The 19439-nt window shown below is 41.6% G+C and overlaps 2 protein-coding genes across 3 annotated transcripts; one reads left to right on the forward strand and one right to left on the reverse strand.

Moving 5' to 3' along the window:
* Positions 1–1637: 1637 nt before the first annotated feature.
* On the reverse strand, positions 1638–14070 carry paics (phosphoribosylaminoimidazole carboxylase, phosphoribosylaminoimidazole succinocarboxamide synthetase). Its single transcript, XM_077584172.1, has 14 exons — positions 13857–14070; positions 12066–12500; positions 10370–10996; positions 9574–9651; positions 9188–9318; positions 7004–7043; positions 6708–6905; positions 5696–5874; positions 4577–4756; positions 3685–3798; positions 3513–3596; positions 2441–2621; positions 2036–2194; positions 1638–1941 (listed from the first exon to the last, which is right to left on the reverse strand). Exons 1-14 carry the CDS (start codon positions 13909–13911, stop codon positions 1775–1777), a joined length of 2628 nt encoding a protein of 875 aa, XP_077440298.1. The 5' UTR covers positions 13912–14070; the 3' UTR covers positions 1638–1774.
* On the forward strand, positions 7236–19436 carry ppat (phosphoribosyl pyrophosphate amidotransferase). Of its 2 annotated transcripts, none has more exons than XM_077584173.1 (12): positions 7236–7359; positions 7550–7825; positions 14675–14741; positions 14835–15041; positions 16059–16171; positions 16244–16389; positions 16478–16550; positions 16780–16931; positions 17033–17160; positions 17238–17459; positions 18708–18856; positions 18919–19436. In XM_077584173.1, exons 2-12 carry the CDS (start codon positions 7698–7700, stop codon positions 19157–19159), a joined length of 1626 nt encoding a protein of 541 aa, XP_077440299.1. In that variant the 5' UTR covers positions 7236–7359; positions 7550–7697; the 3' UTR covers positions 19160–19436. The 2 variants fall into 2 exon arrangements, with proteins under 2 accessions (XP_077440299.1, XP_077440300.1); XM_077584174.1 differs by having other exon boundaries at positions 18736–18856.
* The last annotated feature ends 3 nt before the right edge of the window (positions 19437–19439 follow it).

A 19439-nucleotide genomic window follows, 5' to 3' on the forward strand; every position in this document is an offset into this window, starting at 1 on the left:
TGTGGAATATAAGTTAAGCAGCAAAAAAAACCACACACACACACACACCAATGTTTAACCATTTCCAGGCACTTGCTGTCGACTGAAAATAGCATCACAGTTGCTCAGGGCTCAGATAACAACCAATCAAGGCTCACCTTCAGAAAACAGGTGAGCCGTGATTAGCGTATAAAAAGACTTCTCAAGCTTTAAAATATCGCAGAGCACTGTTGGAACAATCCTATTGAAATGGAGAGCGTATCAAAACACTGCAAGCCCTGGAGGTCCCTCTAAACTTTCAGCCCAGTCATGGATCCGATATTGTTCAAAGGTGATCACTCCGGGTGAATTGCAGAGATCCAGAGCTGCACAAATCTGCCCGTTGTGGAAGAGACACAAGAAGAAAGCCAGTTCTCAACGAAAACCATAAAAAGTCCTGTTTGAAGTTGAAGAGACACAACATGTTGAAGAAGGTGCTCTGGTCAAATGAGACTAACATTAAAAAAAGCTACTCTTTGCCTCCTATTCCGAGAAATGCGTAAGCACCAGAGGTTTTATTTCCTTTAAGTGATGGTATAGTTATACATATAGGTATATGCTGCTGTAGAATGAATATATGAATAATTTTGCTACTGCATTTAAACGGTCAGTGTTCATAAAAACGTTCTGTATTTTTTTTTATACATTTTGTATATATATATATATATATATATATACAGCCATGGATCTCTGGCACCATCTGACGTCTAATTTAATTTACAAGAAACCACCCACCCTATGCCCAAATGCATTTGACAAATAATATTACAGCCTTTCATTTTTTAAGTAATGTCATTGTTAAATAATGTACAAAATAAAACAGACTGTAAGTATATTTAAAGTATAATCAACTGATGACAAAAAACGGAAACGCATCTGTGAACGACTTTTGAATGGCAGCTCATTTTTGTTCAAGTTTGCCAGCCAGGTTTCGGTAGACTTTCAGGAGAAAACTCGGCTAAACACACGCTAAATAACCCCAATATGGAGGGGGATAAACATGTTATTTGTCGACCCAACCCACACAGCCATCCGCAGCTGCATGTGTATCAACTACTGTTAGAGAGGGTACGTGAACGGGCTCCCTCTTGTGGTTGAGATGGTATACTGCAACTGGATGAGAACGAATCATCAGTCTCAATTGTTGAATACATACAGAAAAAAATGAATAAAAACGTATATATATATATTTTAAACGATACAAAAAAATTTTTATTTCTTCACAAAGTTCAAAATGACAATTTTATACACAAAGAGGGAAAATAAAATGTGTGAATGCCACATGCCCAAACAGAAAACAGGTGAGCTTGGATTGGTCGTTACTTGACCAATGCGCATGTGTGACGTCATTTTCAGTCGACAGCAAGTGGCAAAATTGAGCTGGATAACGAGTGGATTTTGCTGCTTAATTGGTATTACACAAACGCTACTGTGTTTAGTTTAGTGGGGTTTATAAAACAATGTAAAGAACAGTTTAAACCTGACTTCTCGTTTAAATATATTGTTTATGTTCATGCCTCTATTGAAAAAAAACTATCACCAAAGGGATTAATAAAAGCTTTGCAATGTTTGCTTTTTGTGCACTGTGATGATAATAATAATAATAAAGACCAGAGACATTTTGCTACAAAGTCTAACAAATGATTTTTTAATGGAATGATTGAAGCACAGATTAATGTTGTTAAAGATTTTCTTGCTCAGAAGAGATTATATCAGCCTGCTAAAGGATGAAGATGATGATTTTGTGACATTTGGCTCAGAGGCTGCAAGCCTGGAGCTTCTTGTCAGCCACCTTAAGGGCCACCCAGGTTTTGAGCATGGAGGCCCTCAGCTTGCACCACACCAGGTGATTGGTCAGACCGAAGATCTGAGCCGCAAACTGAGCGGCCGCATCAGGGGAGAGGATAGTGGAACAGCCCAGACCTGCGGCGAAAGAGCGAGACAATGAGTGATCTCGCCACTACAAAAATTTTATTCATTAATTAAAAAAGTAGAACAAATCCAAAGCGGGACTCACCGCTCGGCATACGGAGGGAGGACCACACATCCTGGGAGCCCCAGTCGGGCGTGATGGGTGGGCAGTTGATGACGGGATAAGCCGTGTTACCTGACATCACGGGGCCGAGGCCATTGCTACGGCCGGCTACCGCCACAAACACTGTGGGAACGCCATCTCCTGGTAAAACAGACAAATGATGACGTTAAAAAAAGACACTTACTTGTTTTATAATAATTAGCTATATTAATATTAAAGCCCGACCAATAGATTTTTTTTTAGGCCAATTCCTGTATTTGGCACAATAAAACAGCAATAACAAAGTACAAATATGCTTTCAAATGCAGAAAGTAAAATGTCGACAGAAAAATAAATACTCATGTAAATTACAGATAATAAAGTATTTGTTAGTTCGGATACACCAACCTTCGTATTCCGCTTTGATGCGCAGTGTCTCGTCCGGGCCTTTGTGCGCAGAGGTGACACGCAGCACGCAAGGAATCCCGTACGAGTCGCAGGCCTTCTTGATCTTCTCGCAGTGGGCCACGTCCGAAGTGGAGCCCATCAAGACGACCACCCGTTCATTGGCTTGGGACTTCAGCAGCAGCTAGGCAGAGTAAGGCACCGTTAGCGCCACTAATTTAGTCAGCAAAACAAAGCCCACCACTATTATTTAGAAGTAGAAATGTTCATGTGCATGCCAAAGCAATAGGTGGCGCTATAACCACTCAAACAGGAAGATAATTGCTTTGCAAGTTATTAAATAAATGAAGCAATAAATAAAATACATAAAATTTCCAATTTAAATGGGACAGAATTTACACTATTTTTTTAATTTTATTTGTTAAATAAAAAAAAGCGGTTAAGAAAATGGATGGATGGATGGATGAAAATTGTTTTTAGGGTCAAGAATGTCTCATGTTTAAATGAGACACGCTTTTTTTCTTTTTTGATTAAAATTGTGCTGAATATTTTGCACTGAAATTACTATACAAAAAAATTTCTGACTAAAAGATGTATTTTTTAAAAGTTATATTTTGTATTAAGATGCTTAGCATAAGTGTTCAAGTCGTGTTTATTTTCTGTTTATGAACAGTAGGTACTAGCAAAAGTATTTTCTTGTCTTCTGAAAACGATCATGACTTTGGCAACTATGCTATAAAATTGACAAAAGAAAAGAAATTGTGGAAGTGTAGATTTTTTTTCTTTTAATTTGTAGTTTACAGTACTGTATAAATGCACTACATCGCACTGCTTTAAATATATTGCCTCTTTTTTGTATTATATCCTAGTTAGGTAACCAAACACTGAAAACTTGCAAATTTCAGCTCCCTCCGAAGCAAGTTACATAGCCAACATTCGCTGATAAAATATTTGTTTATGCCTGAGCAGTTTGGAATTCACTTAACACAGTTAAAAGTTAATTTGGAATGCAGCCTAATTGATTCAAAGATACAAAGATCAAAAGCTTCTTCTGATAAGAGAGGTTTTGGCGCACCTTGACCCTTTCGGAGACCCACTCAAAGTTTCTCTTCACCATTTGCATGGCCTCAGGGGTCACTTCTTTGAGGTCTCTGTAAACCTGGAGGGAGGAGCAAAGTCCTTGTCTCACTCAAGTCAATTGGTCAGCGGGTTCTTAGTGATGAAGAAATAGAAAGTCGACCGGTAACCTGCTTATCTTTCTGCTGGCTTCTGTCTCCGGCGGGCCACAACCTCCACGAGTCGTTGTCGATCACATCGGCTAGAACGATCTCCTGAGTCTTCACGTTGACGCCAAACTCGATCTGGGAGTCCCGGACAAAGAGCATTTAAAAGAGCGCACAAGCGTACTTTGCCAGCAGGGGGCAGCAACTCACTCACATAGACAAAAATGAGTACACATATTTTTCATTGTAGTTATAAATATTATTTCATATTAACTTCAGTTTTTTTTTTAATTCAGTTAATTTTAATTTGATTTTAGAGCAAGTTTGTTAGTTTTTATTTTTATGATTTTTAAAAAGTTTATTTTTGTATTTGTGTGTGTTTTTTTAATAAGGACCATTTGCCAAAAACAATTCTTAAACAGTTTGACCTTAGTTCTCTATCAACATACAGCAATACATTAAAAAAGAAGCCCAAAAGCTTATGAATAATATTGACAGAGATGAAGACGAAGGACATTTTCAATATAGTTTTATAAATCTAATGTTCAGTTTAAATAAAAGTAAGGCATTTTTCAAAATGTTATTTTGTTAGATTTTGGTAACTTTAATAACCTTGGCTCACACACAAAGTAACAAATGACACTCTCCCACACAAATACCCCACCCATGACCCAAAAATGTCACACTCGCACACCAAAAATCACACGTGCATTAAAAAAAAAAAAAACACACACACCCCAAAAAAAATCGCAATCACCCCCACAAAATAACTCCCATATTCAAAAATTACACAAACAGACATTTACACACCCAAATCACACAAACATAAAAAAAACAAAAAACATCAGCATCACACTTTCATAATAATCTGATTTTAAAATAAAGCCCAAAATGCATCTGAAACCCCCACACGCACCTTCATGTCGACCAGCGTGCAGTTCTGCGTGGCCCAGGCCTTCTCGAGGATCTCAAAGATGGCCACCGTGCTGCGGTTCATGATGTCCACCTCGCAGCGGCCGATGTCCAGGCCGGCCAGGCAGAACTTGGTCTCCAGCAGCTGCTCCTCCGACCACTGCGGGTCGTTGTTGGCGTCGTCCTGGAGAAGACAAGCGGGATTGTTTGTAAACGGGAAGCCATTTTGAGGCCACAATGCTGCTGGGGGCTGAGGGGACTCGAACCAATCATGACTGGTGTGTTAGTCATGTCATGGATTATATGCAAGTGACATATCTAATACTGGACAAAACAAAAAGCAAGCCAGAATTAAAGTTTTTATTTTTATTATTTCATTACTAACTGACAAGTGGTAGCTTGGTTATGAAGTGCTGCCTCCATCAGTGAAAAAAACAATTATTGCTTTTACTCTATTGGTGCTTTGTTTAGTTTTTATGTATTTCTAGTTTAAAGGTTTGCATTAAAATACGTGTAATTACATTTTTCCCGATATATTTTTTTAAATTTGTAGATCAATGTTTTGCATTAAAAAAAAAAAAAACTTTAAATCCATTTTTGTTTCTTTTTGGATAAATGTTGAGTTTTAAATTTGATTTTTGACACACAAAAATAACTTATCAAAATAAACTTGTTTTTCTGGATAATTTTGTTTTTTATTTGCAGATCAATTATTTACATGAATTAACTTGACATTCAACTTTTCTTTCCCCTTTCTGGATAAATGTTTGGTTTAACTTGGAGGAACATTGCATTTGCATAAATTAAAAAAAACTTGATAATCCTGATTTTTATTGATATCTTTCTTATTAATTTAAAAACATCTCATTCACAACACCACTAAAAAAATAAAAAACGAAAATGGTGATGATTTTTAGACTTGGGGCTCAACAAGTCCCCACCCCCTAACCCAGTCGTCATAGTAACAAAAGCCCTACTTTTCACTGGCAAATCAGTAGAAGGGGGCGTGGTTAACAATTGCTTGTTTGCATGAGACAAAACAGTGCATAACGTGCACTTTAATTCTTGATCAATGGCGTACTTAAAAGTATGCTGGGACGTGTTAAATGCATCGCAGACTCACTTTGAAGAACATCTCCATCTTGAGCGGGGAGAAGCGGTAGCCCTCTTTCACACCCGGGTTCCTCTTGAGGAAAGAGCCAGTGGCGACCCTGCGGCACACCCACTCGATGGGAATCATCTCGCAGTGCGCCGCCACGAACGCCGTGTCGGAGTGCTGCCTCACGAAGGCCGTCTTGATGCCTGCAAGACCACATTTGGGGGCGAGGATTAGACGACATCGCTTAGATTTGGCTCAATTACAAGTCACAGGGTGCTCATGTGCAAGATTTGATGGTCTCACGAGTGGCAGATGGGTTACAGTTAGACAATTTAAGCGGCGTGCAGAGTCACGCGATAATCAAGCTAACGCAACGGCACATGATGACATTATTGTGGCCTTTCAACGCTGCAAATTGTTCATATTGCTCATTATATTCATTTACAGTATATTAAAATAAGGATGTTCGAATATATTTTTATTTTTGTTGCTAGTTTACAATAATAAAAACAAAAATACAAAAAAACAACACTGGAAAATGAAACTAAAACTCATGGTTTATTCTTTTGATAACATTAGATTAAGTTTGGTCACCATATTAAAAAACAAACAAACATGTTAAGTGTTTAAAAAATAACTTCATATAAAATCAATTATACAGATAAATACAAATAAAACCCATTTAGGAAATAGGCTCCGTAATAAAATAAACACTATAATGAAAAAAAAGATTACAATAATTTAAATATTACAGATAAAAAAAATTATTTTATATTATAAATATATATTAAAATAAATATTCTGTGTCAAGAATAACAGATACATAAATATACTATCAAATAATAGTTCAGTATAATAATAGAAATAGAGTTTAGATTAATGTAGTGATTGCCATTAAATAATAATTTTCCTTGTTTCCCCCTGGACCACTTGATTAAGTGTTCAAGGTTAAAGTTCACTCACTTTGATGACGAACTAATAATTTAACTACTCAAGAGTGTACAATTGCATGCATGTAGTTTTTGTGGCTTTTCACCGGATTGCTGCAGCAGTTCAAACACGCAGCTGGTGGTTTTATTGGCGATGGCCGCTTTGCCTTCCATCTGGTCTTTCCTCACTGCATTCCCGGCGGTGATCTGGTCTTTGGACTGCACCAGAACCAGTCCGGGCTGATCCACGATCTCGAAGATCTGCTTGGTCTTGCCCTCGTTCAGCTTTTGGCCAATGCTCAGCTCTTAGAAAGAAAAAAAAAACAACAGGAATGAACCCATGTTATAAGGTGTGATTTTTTATTTTAAATATAGTTGCAAAATTGAAAATGTTGTACTCTACCTTGTGTTGGGGCCATGCTTCTTTTCGACGTGACGCTAAACTGCACGAAAAACAAACACAAAAAGACTGTGAGCGAGACAAAAAGTTGTCAAGTGAGGATGAGAGCCGGAGGCGTGCAGAACACAAGACGGAAGTACAGCGTTTCTTACAGCTATGACAGCCAATCGCAGCCCTCTACTCACTCACTTGGACCAATCACAAGAGCGGACTGGTCTCACGTGGGAGGGGAGACGCCCCTACTGCAACTGGTCTCAAGAAAAAAAAAACTTTTTGGAAAACATTCCGAAAACGTTCACCATTTTCTTCTTTTTAGTGACGCAGTGCGACAAAACCGCCGACCTGCTAACTCGATTGAGGTGATTTGTTAACAAACTTATCGCACATGTCGAGATGCTTGAATACATCTTTCGAAGTTGAAGTAATTGTGCTTGTGTTACAAAACTACCAACTTGTGTGTGTTGTTTTTTAATTGACCCGACAGGATTTTATCACCTTTAACTGATTTTATGCTGTTTTGTTGCGGTTTTAATCGGCCGCGTCGTGTAGGAAACACGCTCCTATTGTGGCACGTGTTCTGGTAGCGCGAGCTGAGTTTGGGTGCGCATGCGCTGAACGCCATCGCGGCCACTTTGGGACCAGCAGCAGCAGCAGCAGCTCCACCACCGCCGGGCTAGCGTGCAAGGGCAGCGGCGAGATGGAGTTCGAGGAGAACGGTATTGGAGAGGAATGCGGGGTGTTCGGCTGCGTGGCGGCCGGAGAGTGGCCCACACAACTGGAAGTGGCTCAGGTGCTCACCCTGGGACTTGTGGCGTTGCAGCACAGGTAACGTAAACGGAAGGCATCTTGGCCGCACTTTTGAAGTCACTCGAGGCACGTGCGGTTGTCGGGGTTTAAAAAATATATATATACAAAAAATAAGTTTCGGTGTTATTTGTTCACTCGTTGGTAAACTTGGCGTTCAAAATTGACAACGAGTTCCTATCTAGCGTAGAAGTGGGAAAAGTTTGTGCCGAGGTGCGTTCAAGGACCGACGCTTGTCGTCAGCGATGTTCAAACCGGTTTGACATTCTTCCCATTATGAATATTGAAAATTAGAGGTTGGTAGAGTAGCCAGTAATCTCTTTTAGAATATGAGTCAAGTAAGTTATAAGTACCCCTCGCTCTCAGTGAAAATACTACTCAAGTACTGAGTAACTGTTGATCTTTTTTGTTTTTGTCAGAGCATGAACGTCAAAAATAAACAGGAATATGCAAACTTTAAAGTCAATATCACCATAAGGTGCCTTTGAAATTTCTACCTTTAACCCCAAAAGTAGATTTTTCATTAGAGGTGCAATAATAAATCAATTAATCAAAGACTAATCAATTATCAAAGTAGAGTTTCAGAATCGATTAATCATCTGGAGACGTTGTTTGTTTATAGTCCTTCATCCAGGCTTTGATTTCCTCCAGGCAGGACAAAAGCCGCCTTAATGAAAAAGTGTTCTTTTTGCTCAGTGGGACATAGATCTGACTGTCATTCGCATAACTGTGAAAAGAATTCCAATGTTTTCTTAAGATGGAACCCAGGGGCAGTAAATACAATGAAAACAGGAGGGGCCCCAATATAGAACCCTGTGGAACACCATGACAGTGGGGCATTGATTCATTGAAAAATAACGGACACATTGATCTCATTACACAATAGATACATTAATATCATTATAATAATCATTTCCTAAACGTATTTCCACATCAATTTTGCTACAGTTGACTCACAAAACAAATACAGGGTGTTTCGAAATAACCTAATAGAATTTGTACAATACCTTTTAATGGCCTTAATTCCAATCTAGTTTACTATTCTGACTGTCCAGCAAATGTGTTACGTCATCTATTTAACTAACAACTACCAGGTGTTTTGAAAGTCCCTTTGCGCTTATACTTTTCATTACAATAACTGCATGTTTCAATATAGAATACAAGACATAACGATGTGTACAAGTAGACTACAAAATGGCCTCTGGTGGGAAATGTGGTCACACCCCTTTGCCAAACTAACCCAATTTAATGTCACCTAACAGCAACGTGATACGCATTTCACATGTGCATCATTTGGTTTGACTCGTATTTCACTAGGCAGTGGCCCAGTGTGACCTTTCGCCGATTAAGTGAACGTGACATTTTCACAATTTGAACAATTACCTGCGTCTCTGGAGGTGCGTCTTGGTTGGCCATGGAGCAGACTGAAAGGACTTCTATTATTGGAACCTGAGTCTGCTCTTCTTTAATGTTCACATTGTCCGCAATTTTTTTCACTGGTGTCAGGAGAGGGTCTGTAAAAAAAGAAAAGAGAAAAAAAAGCATGATTTATTATTATTGTTATTTTATTTTTTATGAATGCAAAAGCTTCCTTTCAGTGGTTGCGTCATGAGTCTGGCCTTTTGTTCACAGTGACAGACGTACCACTATGCGTACTAATTTCATTAAGGGGCCAATCATGGGACTCAGGGGAGTCGGACCGTCGGGAATTACAAAGACTTGTGGCTGTCATGTGAAGTCATTATGCAATCATCGGACACATTTCAAACCTTCGTCGTCCGCCTTCCTCTTCCTCCCTCGGCCTGTCCACAAAGCGTCGCCGCGCGGCAGGCTGCTTTCACACGATTCTACAAATGACAATAGAAAAGAAGAATTTGCTTAAAGGTCGAGTTTGAAAGGTCACAAGTACACAACAGAGAGCGACTACTATTACAAAGGACATATTATGTAGAATGTTTGTATACAAATAGTTGGTTCCATTTTAAGAAATAAGTGGTGGTTGTTTTAAAGTGCTGATAGTAAAAGTAAAATAATTGGGAAAAAATGCATTACATAAACTTAAAGGGGAAGTCAACCATAAACATTTCTTGACAATAATATGTTATATGTGACCTCACTAGTCTAAACATGACATTCTGATTACTATTACATTTGTGGAATATGAGTTGTGAAGCAAAATCCAGCCGTTTTTTATCCATCTCAGGGGGCGGCCATTTTGCCAGTTGCCGTCGACCGAAGATGACGTCACAGTTGCTCAGGGTTCAGGCAACGACCAATCACAGCTCACCTGTTTTCTGAAGCTGAGCTGTGATTGGTTGTTACCTGAGACCCGAGCAACTGTGATGTCATTTTCACTCGACAGCAACTGGCAAAATGGCCGCCTTATGATACGTAGGAAAAATTCCACTAACACAGTATTACCCAGAATACTGTATTTAGACTAGTGGGGCTCCATAGAACATGTTGTTGTCCAAAAAAAATTGGGGTTGACTTCCCCTTTAATAGTAAAAAATGAACTAAATAACAAGAAATTGAAGGAAAAAAATAGATTAAGTAAAGGTGTACCTAATGAAATGTCCTGTGGCTGCCACTGGTCTAAGTGATGACTACTTTCTATTTTCATCCCTCGTTCTTCCTGTGGCGTCAGCGGAAGGCGTATCGGCGAAACCGACTCCGAGCGACACATTCTGTCCTCAGACCCGCTCATTGTATGAGCGTCGTGCTCCAGCATCGCAATTCGGTGCAAGTCCGAGCGGCGGTCCGCCCGCGAGCCCCTTGGGCCGCGATTCATTATAGCGTCCACCTCGCCGTAATACCGCATGAGGCGTTTGGGGTCGGCTTCGTCCGTCTTGCCCTTCTGGAACGAGCGGTAGAGGTACTTGAGGTTCTTGTACTTGGTGTGGCACTGCTTCCAGTCGCGTTCGATGCCCTGCTGCATCAGCCGGTTGGAGATCTGCGTGAAGACGTCGCGCTTTCTGGTGGAGCTCTCCAGCTGGCGTTGCACGCGCTCGTCAGACCACACGTGAATCAGCGCTCGCACCTCCTGGTCGCTCCAGTTCCGACCCAAGTCCGGCACGGTGACCACGTGGAGTTGGTCGGCGGCGGGCGGATCCGCGGATGTTGAATTGGTATCGGTTCCTCCCCATTTGGGATCCATGTCGCCGTTCATGTCGTAATGGTCGCTGTTGACGTCTGACGGCACAGAAAACGACACTTAATTGTACGGCCAATTTTTGAAGCCATATTTTAACATTACAAAACAGTGTCAAAAATATATTTGTTTATCTTTACAACTGAGAGAATTGCCAAGGATTGGCCTATTTTTGCATATATTTTTTTTTTGGGGGGGGGGGGTCTTATTGTCATCATTGTCTTATGTTTTAATGTTTTCACATGTGGAAGGAAATCAAATTAAATAACAGCAGATTCAATCAGCCGGCCAATAAATCCCGTTTTTTCTTCAAACTATCAGACGTAATTCTAGCAATAAGCTATTAAGCGTTTTTCTAAAAAGAAGACAAACTATAGATGTTGCACTTTGCTAAAAGTTTGAAGCTGTTTTCGTAAGTTCTTATTTAATTGTTTACAGGCATAGGCTGATACTAGATTCAGACGATTTGATAACCATGAGAGAAAAATGCTGCAGTATCACTGTATTAAAATTACAACTCTAAAATGAAAATATATTTGGGTAAATAATAAATAAATATAAATAATAATAATATATAAAAAAATAAACAGCATTTTCCCCACATTGAATACACTATATTTTATTTTTAAACAAAATATAGTATATTTGATAGTGATACAGAACAAATGTGTACCATGTTAAGTTTAAATAAATAAATAAGTAGCATTCTTCTGTTTTAATTCTTCTTAGTAAGTCAATACTGGTGAGCTATTTTTAGAACAGACCGTTTTGACTACTCATGTTGTCCTTGGGGCCAACTAGTACCTGTTGGCACCATTTTATACATTTTCTTTTTTTAGGACAATACACATCAATAGAACAAAAGGCATCTGTGTTTGCACAATGTGTCTTTTGTTTTGCTCCCTCCTCAAACGGTTTTAACTGCTCACCACTCCCTTGGAGGAGATAAAAAGTTAATTGGAGGCAGTAAACTTAAGAAGGGTGACAACTCTGCATCGTGCCCTGTTTAGAAATCCCCTCCCCTCCCCCAAAAATATTTTGAATGGTACAAATTCATTTCAAACATTTCGGTTGGCCGCGAGTGGCCACGAAGGATCACGCCATACGTACAGTTGTCAATCTCGATGACGACCTCACTTTCCGAAGCCGCCGACGCCTTCTCCCCGTCGCACAGCATCCTCTTCATCTCCAGGGAGCCGTCCTCCAGGCCGCGGTCCAGCAGGATGGCTTCCACCTCGTGGAAAAACTTCATGTACTTCCCCGGGCTGTTGCGGCCGCCGCGGGCCGTGTGGGTGCTCTTGGCCATCTTGTAGTCGTACTTGAGGTTCTTGTATTTGGTGCGGCATTGCTTCCAGTTGCGCACCACGCCGAAGGTGTGCTGCATCTGTCTGGAGATCTCCTGGAAGATGTACTTGTTGTGTAGCGTGCTCTTGAGGCTCTCCCGCACGCGCCGGTCGGCCCAGACGCACAGCAGCGCTCGCACCTCTTCGTCCGTCCAGTGGCGGCCTTCCTCCGGTCCGAGGAACGCCTGGTGAACCTGGACGACTGTTTTTCAAAAATGTGTAAGGTTAGGATTGATTTCTGCAATATCGTAGGGAATTCCATGATAGATAGAGAAACTCACAATGTAGCAAAGCTGTGGTTGGCACATCGTTTTGAGATTTAGCAACATTTTCTAACCCTCTAAAGTTAACCACTGATGTTCAATATCGACTATTTTACTGGCTGCTAATTAAATAATGACAATTGAAGATGAGTACTGAAAATGTGTAACAACTGAGCATTATGTAGTACTAAATTGTGGCACACAGAGCATGTGCAAAACATGTTTGTTTTTTTACCATTTCAGTGGTATCAAAATTCATCTATTAGTTGACAACTCTTTTGTTTCAGTAACTCGTTCAATTTCAGTACCATGAATTAAATGAATCCAAGTAGGACATATTGATATATATATATATATATATACAATTTTGAAAAAAATGTTTTGTTATGTACTTCAAAGCACAAAAAAAAAAAATCTGATTCAATTACTGGTAATCGAAGGAGCCAATTTGCTTTTTAAATTGTCTTTATTTATTTTTGTGTGTAGCTAAAATGGCGCCACATAAACACACCGAGTTTGACATTAGTTCCACCCACTCTGGGCCACATCATAACTTGAGCGCCTTTGGTCGCATCAGAGCTGTTATTCGGCGCAATTGCGAGTGACTTTGTTGTTCTACAACCGCTACAGCACGCAGTTAGCTAGCTAGCGATGCCGACGCCAGGAAATGCCTCAGCAATGTTATGTTAATCGGCAAATGTATGCTTGTGTTATTTGGGTCACATTGTGGTAACTAGCAGGACGTATGTGCGCAAATGTCAGTCATGTAGTGAGCCACGGGCTGAAGCTGTCCTGTTTAATAAATGTTTAACTTTGCCTCAAGTTGTCTGTTATGTGGACCCACGCACCGACACAACACCAGACGAGGATGCGACGCCACGGACCAACCCGCTGAGATTAGCTTGCGGGCTAGCTAGTGGCTAGCACCTCTCGTCACGGTGCTTTCGATGGCTAACCGTTAGCGATACAGCATGTAGCGGTGTGGTATAGACATACTGTTGTGATATTTGATTGATAGTGGGTGTGGTTTTAGCGCATGGAGCGGACACGCCCACAGTCTTTGAGAGCGTAAACAGCGGCTTGATTTTTCACCATTTTGAAGCCTCACTTTGGATACATGATTTTTTTATTTTTATTTTTTATTTTACAAAACATTTACTTTAATGTGTATGTGTCCTGTAATGTTAGTATGTCTTATTAAGATTAATTACTACTGAAAATGAATTTGGAACACAATAATTGAGGTTAGCGTGTTAGTGTGGCCCTTGACAAGCCCCTACCGTCTTAAGTTTTACCTTCGGGAGCTGAGGAGATGTAGACGCCTCTCTGATGTGCCCCCACCTCTTCCATTGTCGCGTTGTGGCTGAGGCCTCTCGTCGTTTTCAAGGCCCCGGCTCCGACCTACGTCCCCGCAGCCACGTTCGACGCTGAGCCTCCTCAGACTCTGCTTGCGAGACCAGCTCAAATGTGACTCGGCTCTGAGCCTCGTGCTGAGCCGCCGCCTTTGTCCCACCCCCACACCAGAGCCAGCTCGTCCGCCTCCCCCACCCGCTGACGTGGAAACGCTTTCCCCGGCCCCACCCCCTCGACCCGTTTGGCTCTGCTGCTCAGTTCCCTAGGCAACCAGGCGGTTAAGCCCGAAAGCAACGCCCCCGCGCCGGAAAGCGGCCTCACCACTGGCTTAAGCTATGTGCCGAGGGGGCGGGGCCGAGTGTAATCTGAGAAGCAGCTTGGTAAATAGACTGAGACATGCAGCGAGGCAGCGGCTCCTCGTTGTAAGAGCGCCTGAGCCCCCGCCCCCAACCCTTTTCAAGCTTTTCCTTCCCGCTTTATGAAACCTGCCTGGTTTGCCTGCAGGCTTGGCAGATCGTGCCGCACTTGTACATGTTGACGCATGTTTGATCCTGAGAAGAAAGACGGGCATGATTACAGTTAATACAAAGTAAAAAAAAAAAAAAAAACGTGCCCAAGTGTGACATTGTTTGTATTGGAAATCACATCAAGTAAATTCATCTGCTTCCTTGTCTAGCAAAGGAAAAGGAGAGAAAGTAGTAAAAAAAAAAATATATATTTTTTTTCCTGTCTGTTTACCCGTGTGATTGTGCCTCCTCAGGGGTCAGGAAAGCGCCGGGGTCGTTACAAGCGATGGTGCCAGTCCACCGACATACACAACCCACAAGGTTAAATCCCCTCACAAAAGACATCAAAGCTCCGTCTGTGATTGAATCGCCCCTGTTATTGATTGGATGTGATTTTTATTTTATTTTTTTCAGGGCATGGGCTTGGTGAGCACCGCTTTCCCCCCCGAGGCGCTCCTCAAGCTGCGTTACGCCAACCTCGGCATCTGTCACACGCGCTACTCCACCACCGGCATGTCGGAGCTGCAGAACTGCCAGCCCTTTGTGGTGGATACGCTGCACGGGCAGATAGCCGTGGCGCACAACGGGGAGCTGGTCAATGCGCTCGCTCTGCGGAAAAAGGCCAGTCGGCTATCAATGATGATTACAATCCGTGTCTATGCCTACTGCTATTATATAGTCATACTCCAAAAATTTGAATACATACATATTATTATTATTTTTTTAGTATGTCTGTATGGTTTACATTGAAAATGTATGAGTTTAGTCATTAAAGGATTTTTTTTCTGTACATTAACTCATTCACTGCCATTGACGGCTATTGACGTCAAAAAATCATTTGAACTATTTCTATTCGTTAAAAACGAAATCCACTTTTGGTAGCAAGAGTATGAAAACCTAGAAATGTTTTTATTGTACATTTAGAACAGATATAACATTTATGATAAACGTGAGTTAACTGTTGAAGACATGCAATTAATTACAATTCAAAAAAATTAATCGTAATTAATTGCATGACCTTACGAGTTAACTCATGATTAATCACAAATTTTATATCTGTTCTAAATGTACAATAAAAAATTATAGGTTTTCATACTCTTGTTAACAAAAGTGGAAAAAAATGTTAAACTAATAGTAATAGTTCAAATGAATATTTGACGTCTATAACCGTCAATGGCAGTGAATGAGTTAATATCTATATTGCATTTGTGGAATGTGATTAAAGCAGCAAATCCATCTCAGGGGGCAGCCATTTTGCCACTTGCTGTCGACTAAAAATGACATCAGAGTTGTTCGGGGTTTCGGTAATGACCGATCACGGCTCACCTGTTTTCTGAGTCTTTTCTGGTCATGTGATTTTCACAAGCTGAGCCCTGATTGGCCGTTACCTGAGCCCTGAGAAACTGTGATGACATTTTGGGTAGACAGCATGTAGCAACATGGCCGCCCGCTGAGATGGACAAAAATGAGTGGATTTTGCTACTTAATTCACATTAACAACTGCGGGGGGGAAATGCAAATTTGAACCTGCATACATTTGACATCTTCACTAAGTTTTAAAATTGAGATGAAAACAAGTGGTGAGCCTTTGCGCAGGTAATAAAAGCAGCATGTTGCATTGTTTGTACGCACGTGCAGGTGATGCGTCACGGCGTGGGCCTGTCCACCAGCTCGGACAGCGAGCTCATCACCCAGCTGCTGGCCTTTACTCCGCCCCTGGAGGAGCTGGACGCACCCAACTGGGTCGCCAGGTTTGCGTCCTCGTGTGACGACGTGCTTTTTATTCTGCCAGCCATTAGATTGCCCTCGAACTGTTTTTGCAGGATTAAAAATCTGATGACGGAGACGCCGACGTCGTACTCGCTGTTGGTGATGTTCAAAGACGTCATTTACGCCGTGCGGGACCCCTACGGGAACAGACCCCTCTGCATCGGACGCGTGGTTCCCATCTTCAAACTGCACAACTCGGGTAGCCGCCGTCAAATCTAATAACAAATGAGCCGTCTATTGATCCAGTTGTCCATATAATGTCTTGATTGGCTCTTTTGGTTTGTCAGGTGGCGGCGAGGCGGACACCGAGGGCTGGGTCGTGTCATCAGAGTCGTGCAGCTTCCAGTCCATCGGCGCCAAGTACGTCTTCCATCTGTACTGAATTAAACAAAATAGAAATATGTCGAGTAAAAAAAAAAAAAGAAAGTGGTTGGACGAATATGTGCAATTTAGAATGGTGTTCCACAGGGTTCAATTCTGGGGCCTCTGCTGTTTTCATTGTATTTGCTGCCACTGGTTTCCAAGTTAAGAACACGCCACTGTTTTAGACGTATTCCCTCTTCTGATCACTTCCTCCGTCTCCCCTCAGGTATTACAGGGAGGTCCTCCCGGGAGAGATTGTCCAGATATCCCGACACGGAGTCAAGTCTTTGAGTGTGGTGCCTCGTCGCGAGGGCGACCTTCCTGCCTTCTGCATATTTGAATATGTTTACTTTGCCAGACCCGACTCCATTTTTGAAGGTTACTGCGGACACTGTGCTGTTTTTGCACCTTTCAGTTGTCTATCCAAAATGTCAGCACCTGGTGGATGGAACATAATATTCGGATTGTTTATGCAACAGGACAGATGGTCTATACCGTCAGACAGCGCTGCGGCCGACAGTTGGCCATCGAGGCTCCGACGGACGCGGACGTGGTCAGCACCGTACCCGAGTCGGCAACCCCGGCCGCACTAGGTTACGCCCAGCAGGTCCGCCCCGTAACCAAATCTGCGACAAAACGCCCCCAAATTGTCCTCTCGGGTTCTAAACGAAGCTTTTGTCACAGTCCGGCCTGCCCTACATCGAAGTTTTGTGCAAGAACCGCTACGTCGGGAGAACCTTCATCCAGCCCAACACTCGCCTGAGGCAGTTGGGCGTGGCCAAGAAGTTTGGCGCCCTGACGGACAACTTTGCGGGCAAGCGGGTCGTGCTGGTCGACGACTCCATCGTCAGGGGCAACACCATCTCGCCCATCATTAAACTACTGAAGGAGGCGGGCGCCACAGAGGTTTGTTCTACTGTTGGGTCTTTTTTGCGATCATCGAACATGAAATTAATTCTAGGCTGTTTAAGGCTGTCAACTCAGATTTTTTTTTTTTTATCTTTTGAAGAAGAAAAAAACACTTACTGCAGTTAAGTCATCAGCAGTGTAGTCAAGATGGCGTCCATATGTCATGTGACCAGCACACGCTGTAATTGGTCAACTGCAGGGCACATGACATATGGACGCCATCTTGTTACCCTGCTGAAACTGAGTTGGCCCAACTCTTTATATGGCTCTGTGTGAAACTAACACTGCCCCCTGGTGGTCAGAGCACACACTACAAGGAGTACAATGTAGGATGCCGGACTGAATAACCCTCCCTATAAAAACAGTTTTTATCATGAAATATTACCAATTGTATTTTGTAGTTCTTTAATTTTGAAATGCGTCAGTTTGACCCGGGCCGTGTTTAATGTTTCAAAAGCGCCCTGATAATAAATTACAGCCCACAATAAAAAAACAGTTTGCAATGCATCTATGACAAAATGAACCATTTTAATTGTTGTGAAATTTCATTGCAAAATACTAATTTGTAGTAGTTAAACTTTAAAATGGGTCAATTTTAAACGGGCCATTCGTACGATCCTAAAAGCATTCCAATAAACCATTGTAAACCACTTTAATTGAAAATATGTCAAAGTGAACCACTTTCATTGTCTGCTGATGAAGTTCCTTTCCCATTAAGAAAAAAACAACAACCTAATTTGTACTTTTTAACTTACATGCCGGGTCAAATTGACCCATTTTAATATTCCAAAACCAACTGTTCCCCCGTATGAGCAAATGTTAATAATCATTTGCTCATATGTTGAAATGAACCATTTCTAAGTCTGTTGATGTGATCGAAATCCAGTATTTGTAGGTCTTAACTTTAAAATGGGTCAGTTTGACCCAGGCTATGCTCAATGTTCCAAAAGCCTCCCGAAAAACATTGTTAAAGCTCATCATTAACTTGCGGTTCCATTGCAAATATGAAATGAACCATTTCTTATTTTCTGTTGGTGCCAAGTCTCATAGCAAAAATATATTTTTTGTTCAACTTAAAGCCATTTCTTGGTTTCATTTCAATGGGGAAAATCATTGAGTCAAAACATTACTGTAACTTATTTGTACTGTAGCAATTGGGTCGTTTCCCTTGGATTACCTCATGAGGCACATTTTTTTCCTGAAAATTTGAGCTGGATTTTTCCAATTTCACCACGATGAGAACAGTGGATTGAGCCGCACTCCTCTGCGTCAGGTCCACATCAGAGTGGCTTCTCCTCCCATCAAGTTTCCCTGTTACATGGGCATCAACATTCCCACAAAAGAGGAACTCATCGCCAACAAGCCCGAGTTCCAGGACATCGCCGGATACATCGGTAAGCACCCAAAAAAGCCCTACTCCTTTTCCTCCCGCTGACGATTGCCGTGTTGCATTCAGGTGCCGACAGCGTGCAGTACCTGACCGTAGAAGGGTTGGTGACGGCGGTCCAGAAGGGGATCGCCTCCATGCAGGGCAACAAAATGATCGACTCCACTTGCAAGTCCGGTGGCAGGGTGGGACACTGCACCGCATGTCTGACGGGAAAGTACCCGGTGGAGCTGGAGTGGTAAACGGATGTTTCCCTCCATCTTACAGTGAAAACGGTCCTCTTGTTACCGCAGCTGAGTGCTTCTACTGACCTCTAGTGGTTGGTTTAATTTGTTAAATTTTGTAAATATAGCATTAGAAAACTTCAGTTTTATGAGCATCTTGGTCATTTATGTTAAAAATATATATATACACGCACAAACCAGCGACCAAAGATTTTCGTTTTTCTAAGAACATTTGAGTTTTGTACTAAAACGAGTGACTGTGTACAATGTCCCGGTGGTCTTGAATATGCTGCATTAACATGCTGTTTTCTTACACGTGGAAGACATGGAATGAAATAAACATTGACTGAATTCACCAAGAAACCC

This window comes from Vanacampus margaritifer, chromosome 13, assembly GCF_051991255.1.
Source record: "Vanacampus margaritifer isolate UIUO_Vmar chromosome 13, RoL_Vmar_1.0, whole genome shotgun sequence".
NCBI lineage: Eukaryota > Metazoa > Chordata > Actinopteri > Syngnathiformes > Syngnathidae > Vanacampus > Vanacampus margaritifer.

Bases quoted from the DNA above. Each gene is read 5' to 3' on its own strand.
- paics (XM_077584172.1), bottom strand. From the start codon at position 13,911: ATGGAAGAGGTGGGGGCACATCAGAGAGGCGTCTACATCTCCTCAGCT. The intron at 5,875-6,707 runs GTGAAAAGCCAC...GTGGTCTTGCAG, and splicing joins TGAACTGCTGCAGCAATCCG to GCATCAAGACGGCCTTCGTG. The intron at 3,799-4,576 runs GTGCGTGTGGGG...CGGGACTCCCAG, and splicing joins GCACGCTGGTCGACATGAAG to ATCGAGTTTGGCGTCAACGT.
- ppat (XM_077584173.1), top strand. From the start codon at position 7,698: ATGGAGTTCGAGGAGAACGGTATTGGAGAGGAATGCGGGGTGTTCGGC. The intron at 16,551-16,779 runs GTACGTCTTCCA...GTCTCCCCTCAG, and splicing joins TTCCAGTCCATCGGCGCCAA to GTATTACAGGGAGGTCCTCC. The intron at 17,161-17,237 runs GTCCGCCCCGTA...CTTTTGTCACAG, and splicing joins CACTAGGTTACGCCCAGCAG to TCCGGCCTGCCCTACATCGA.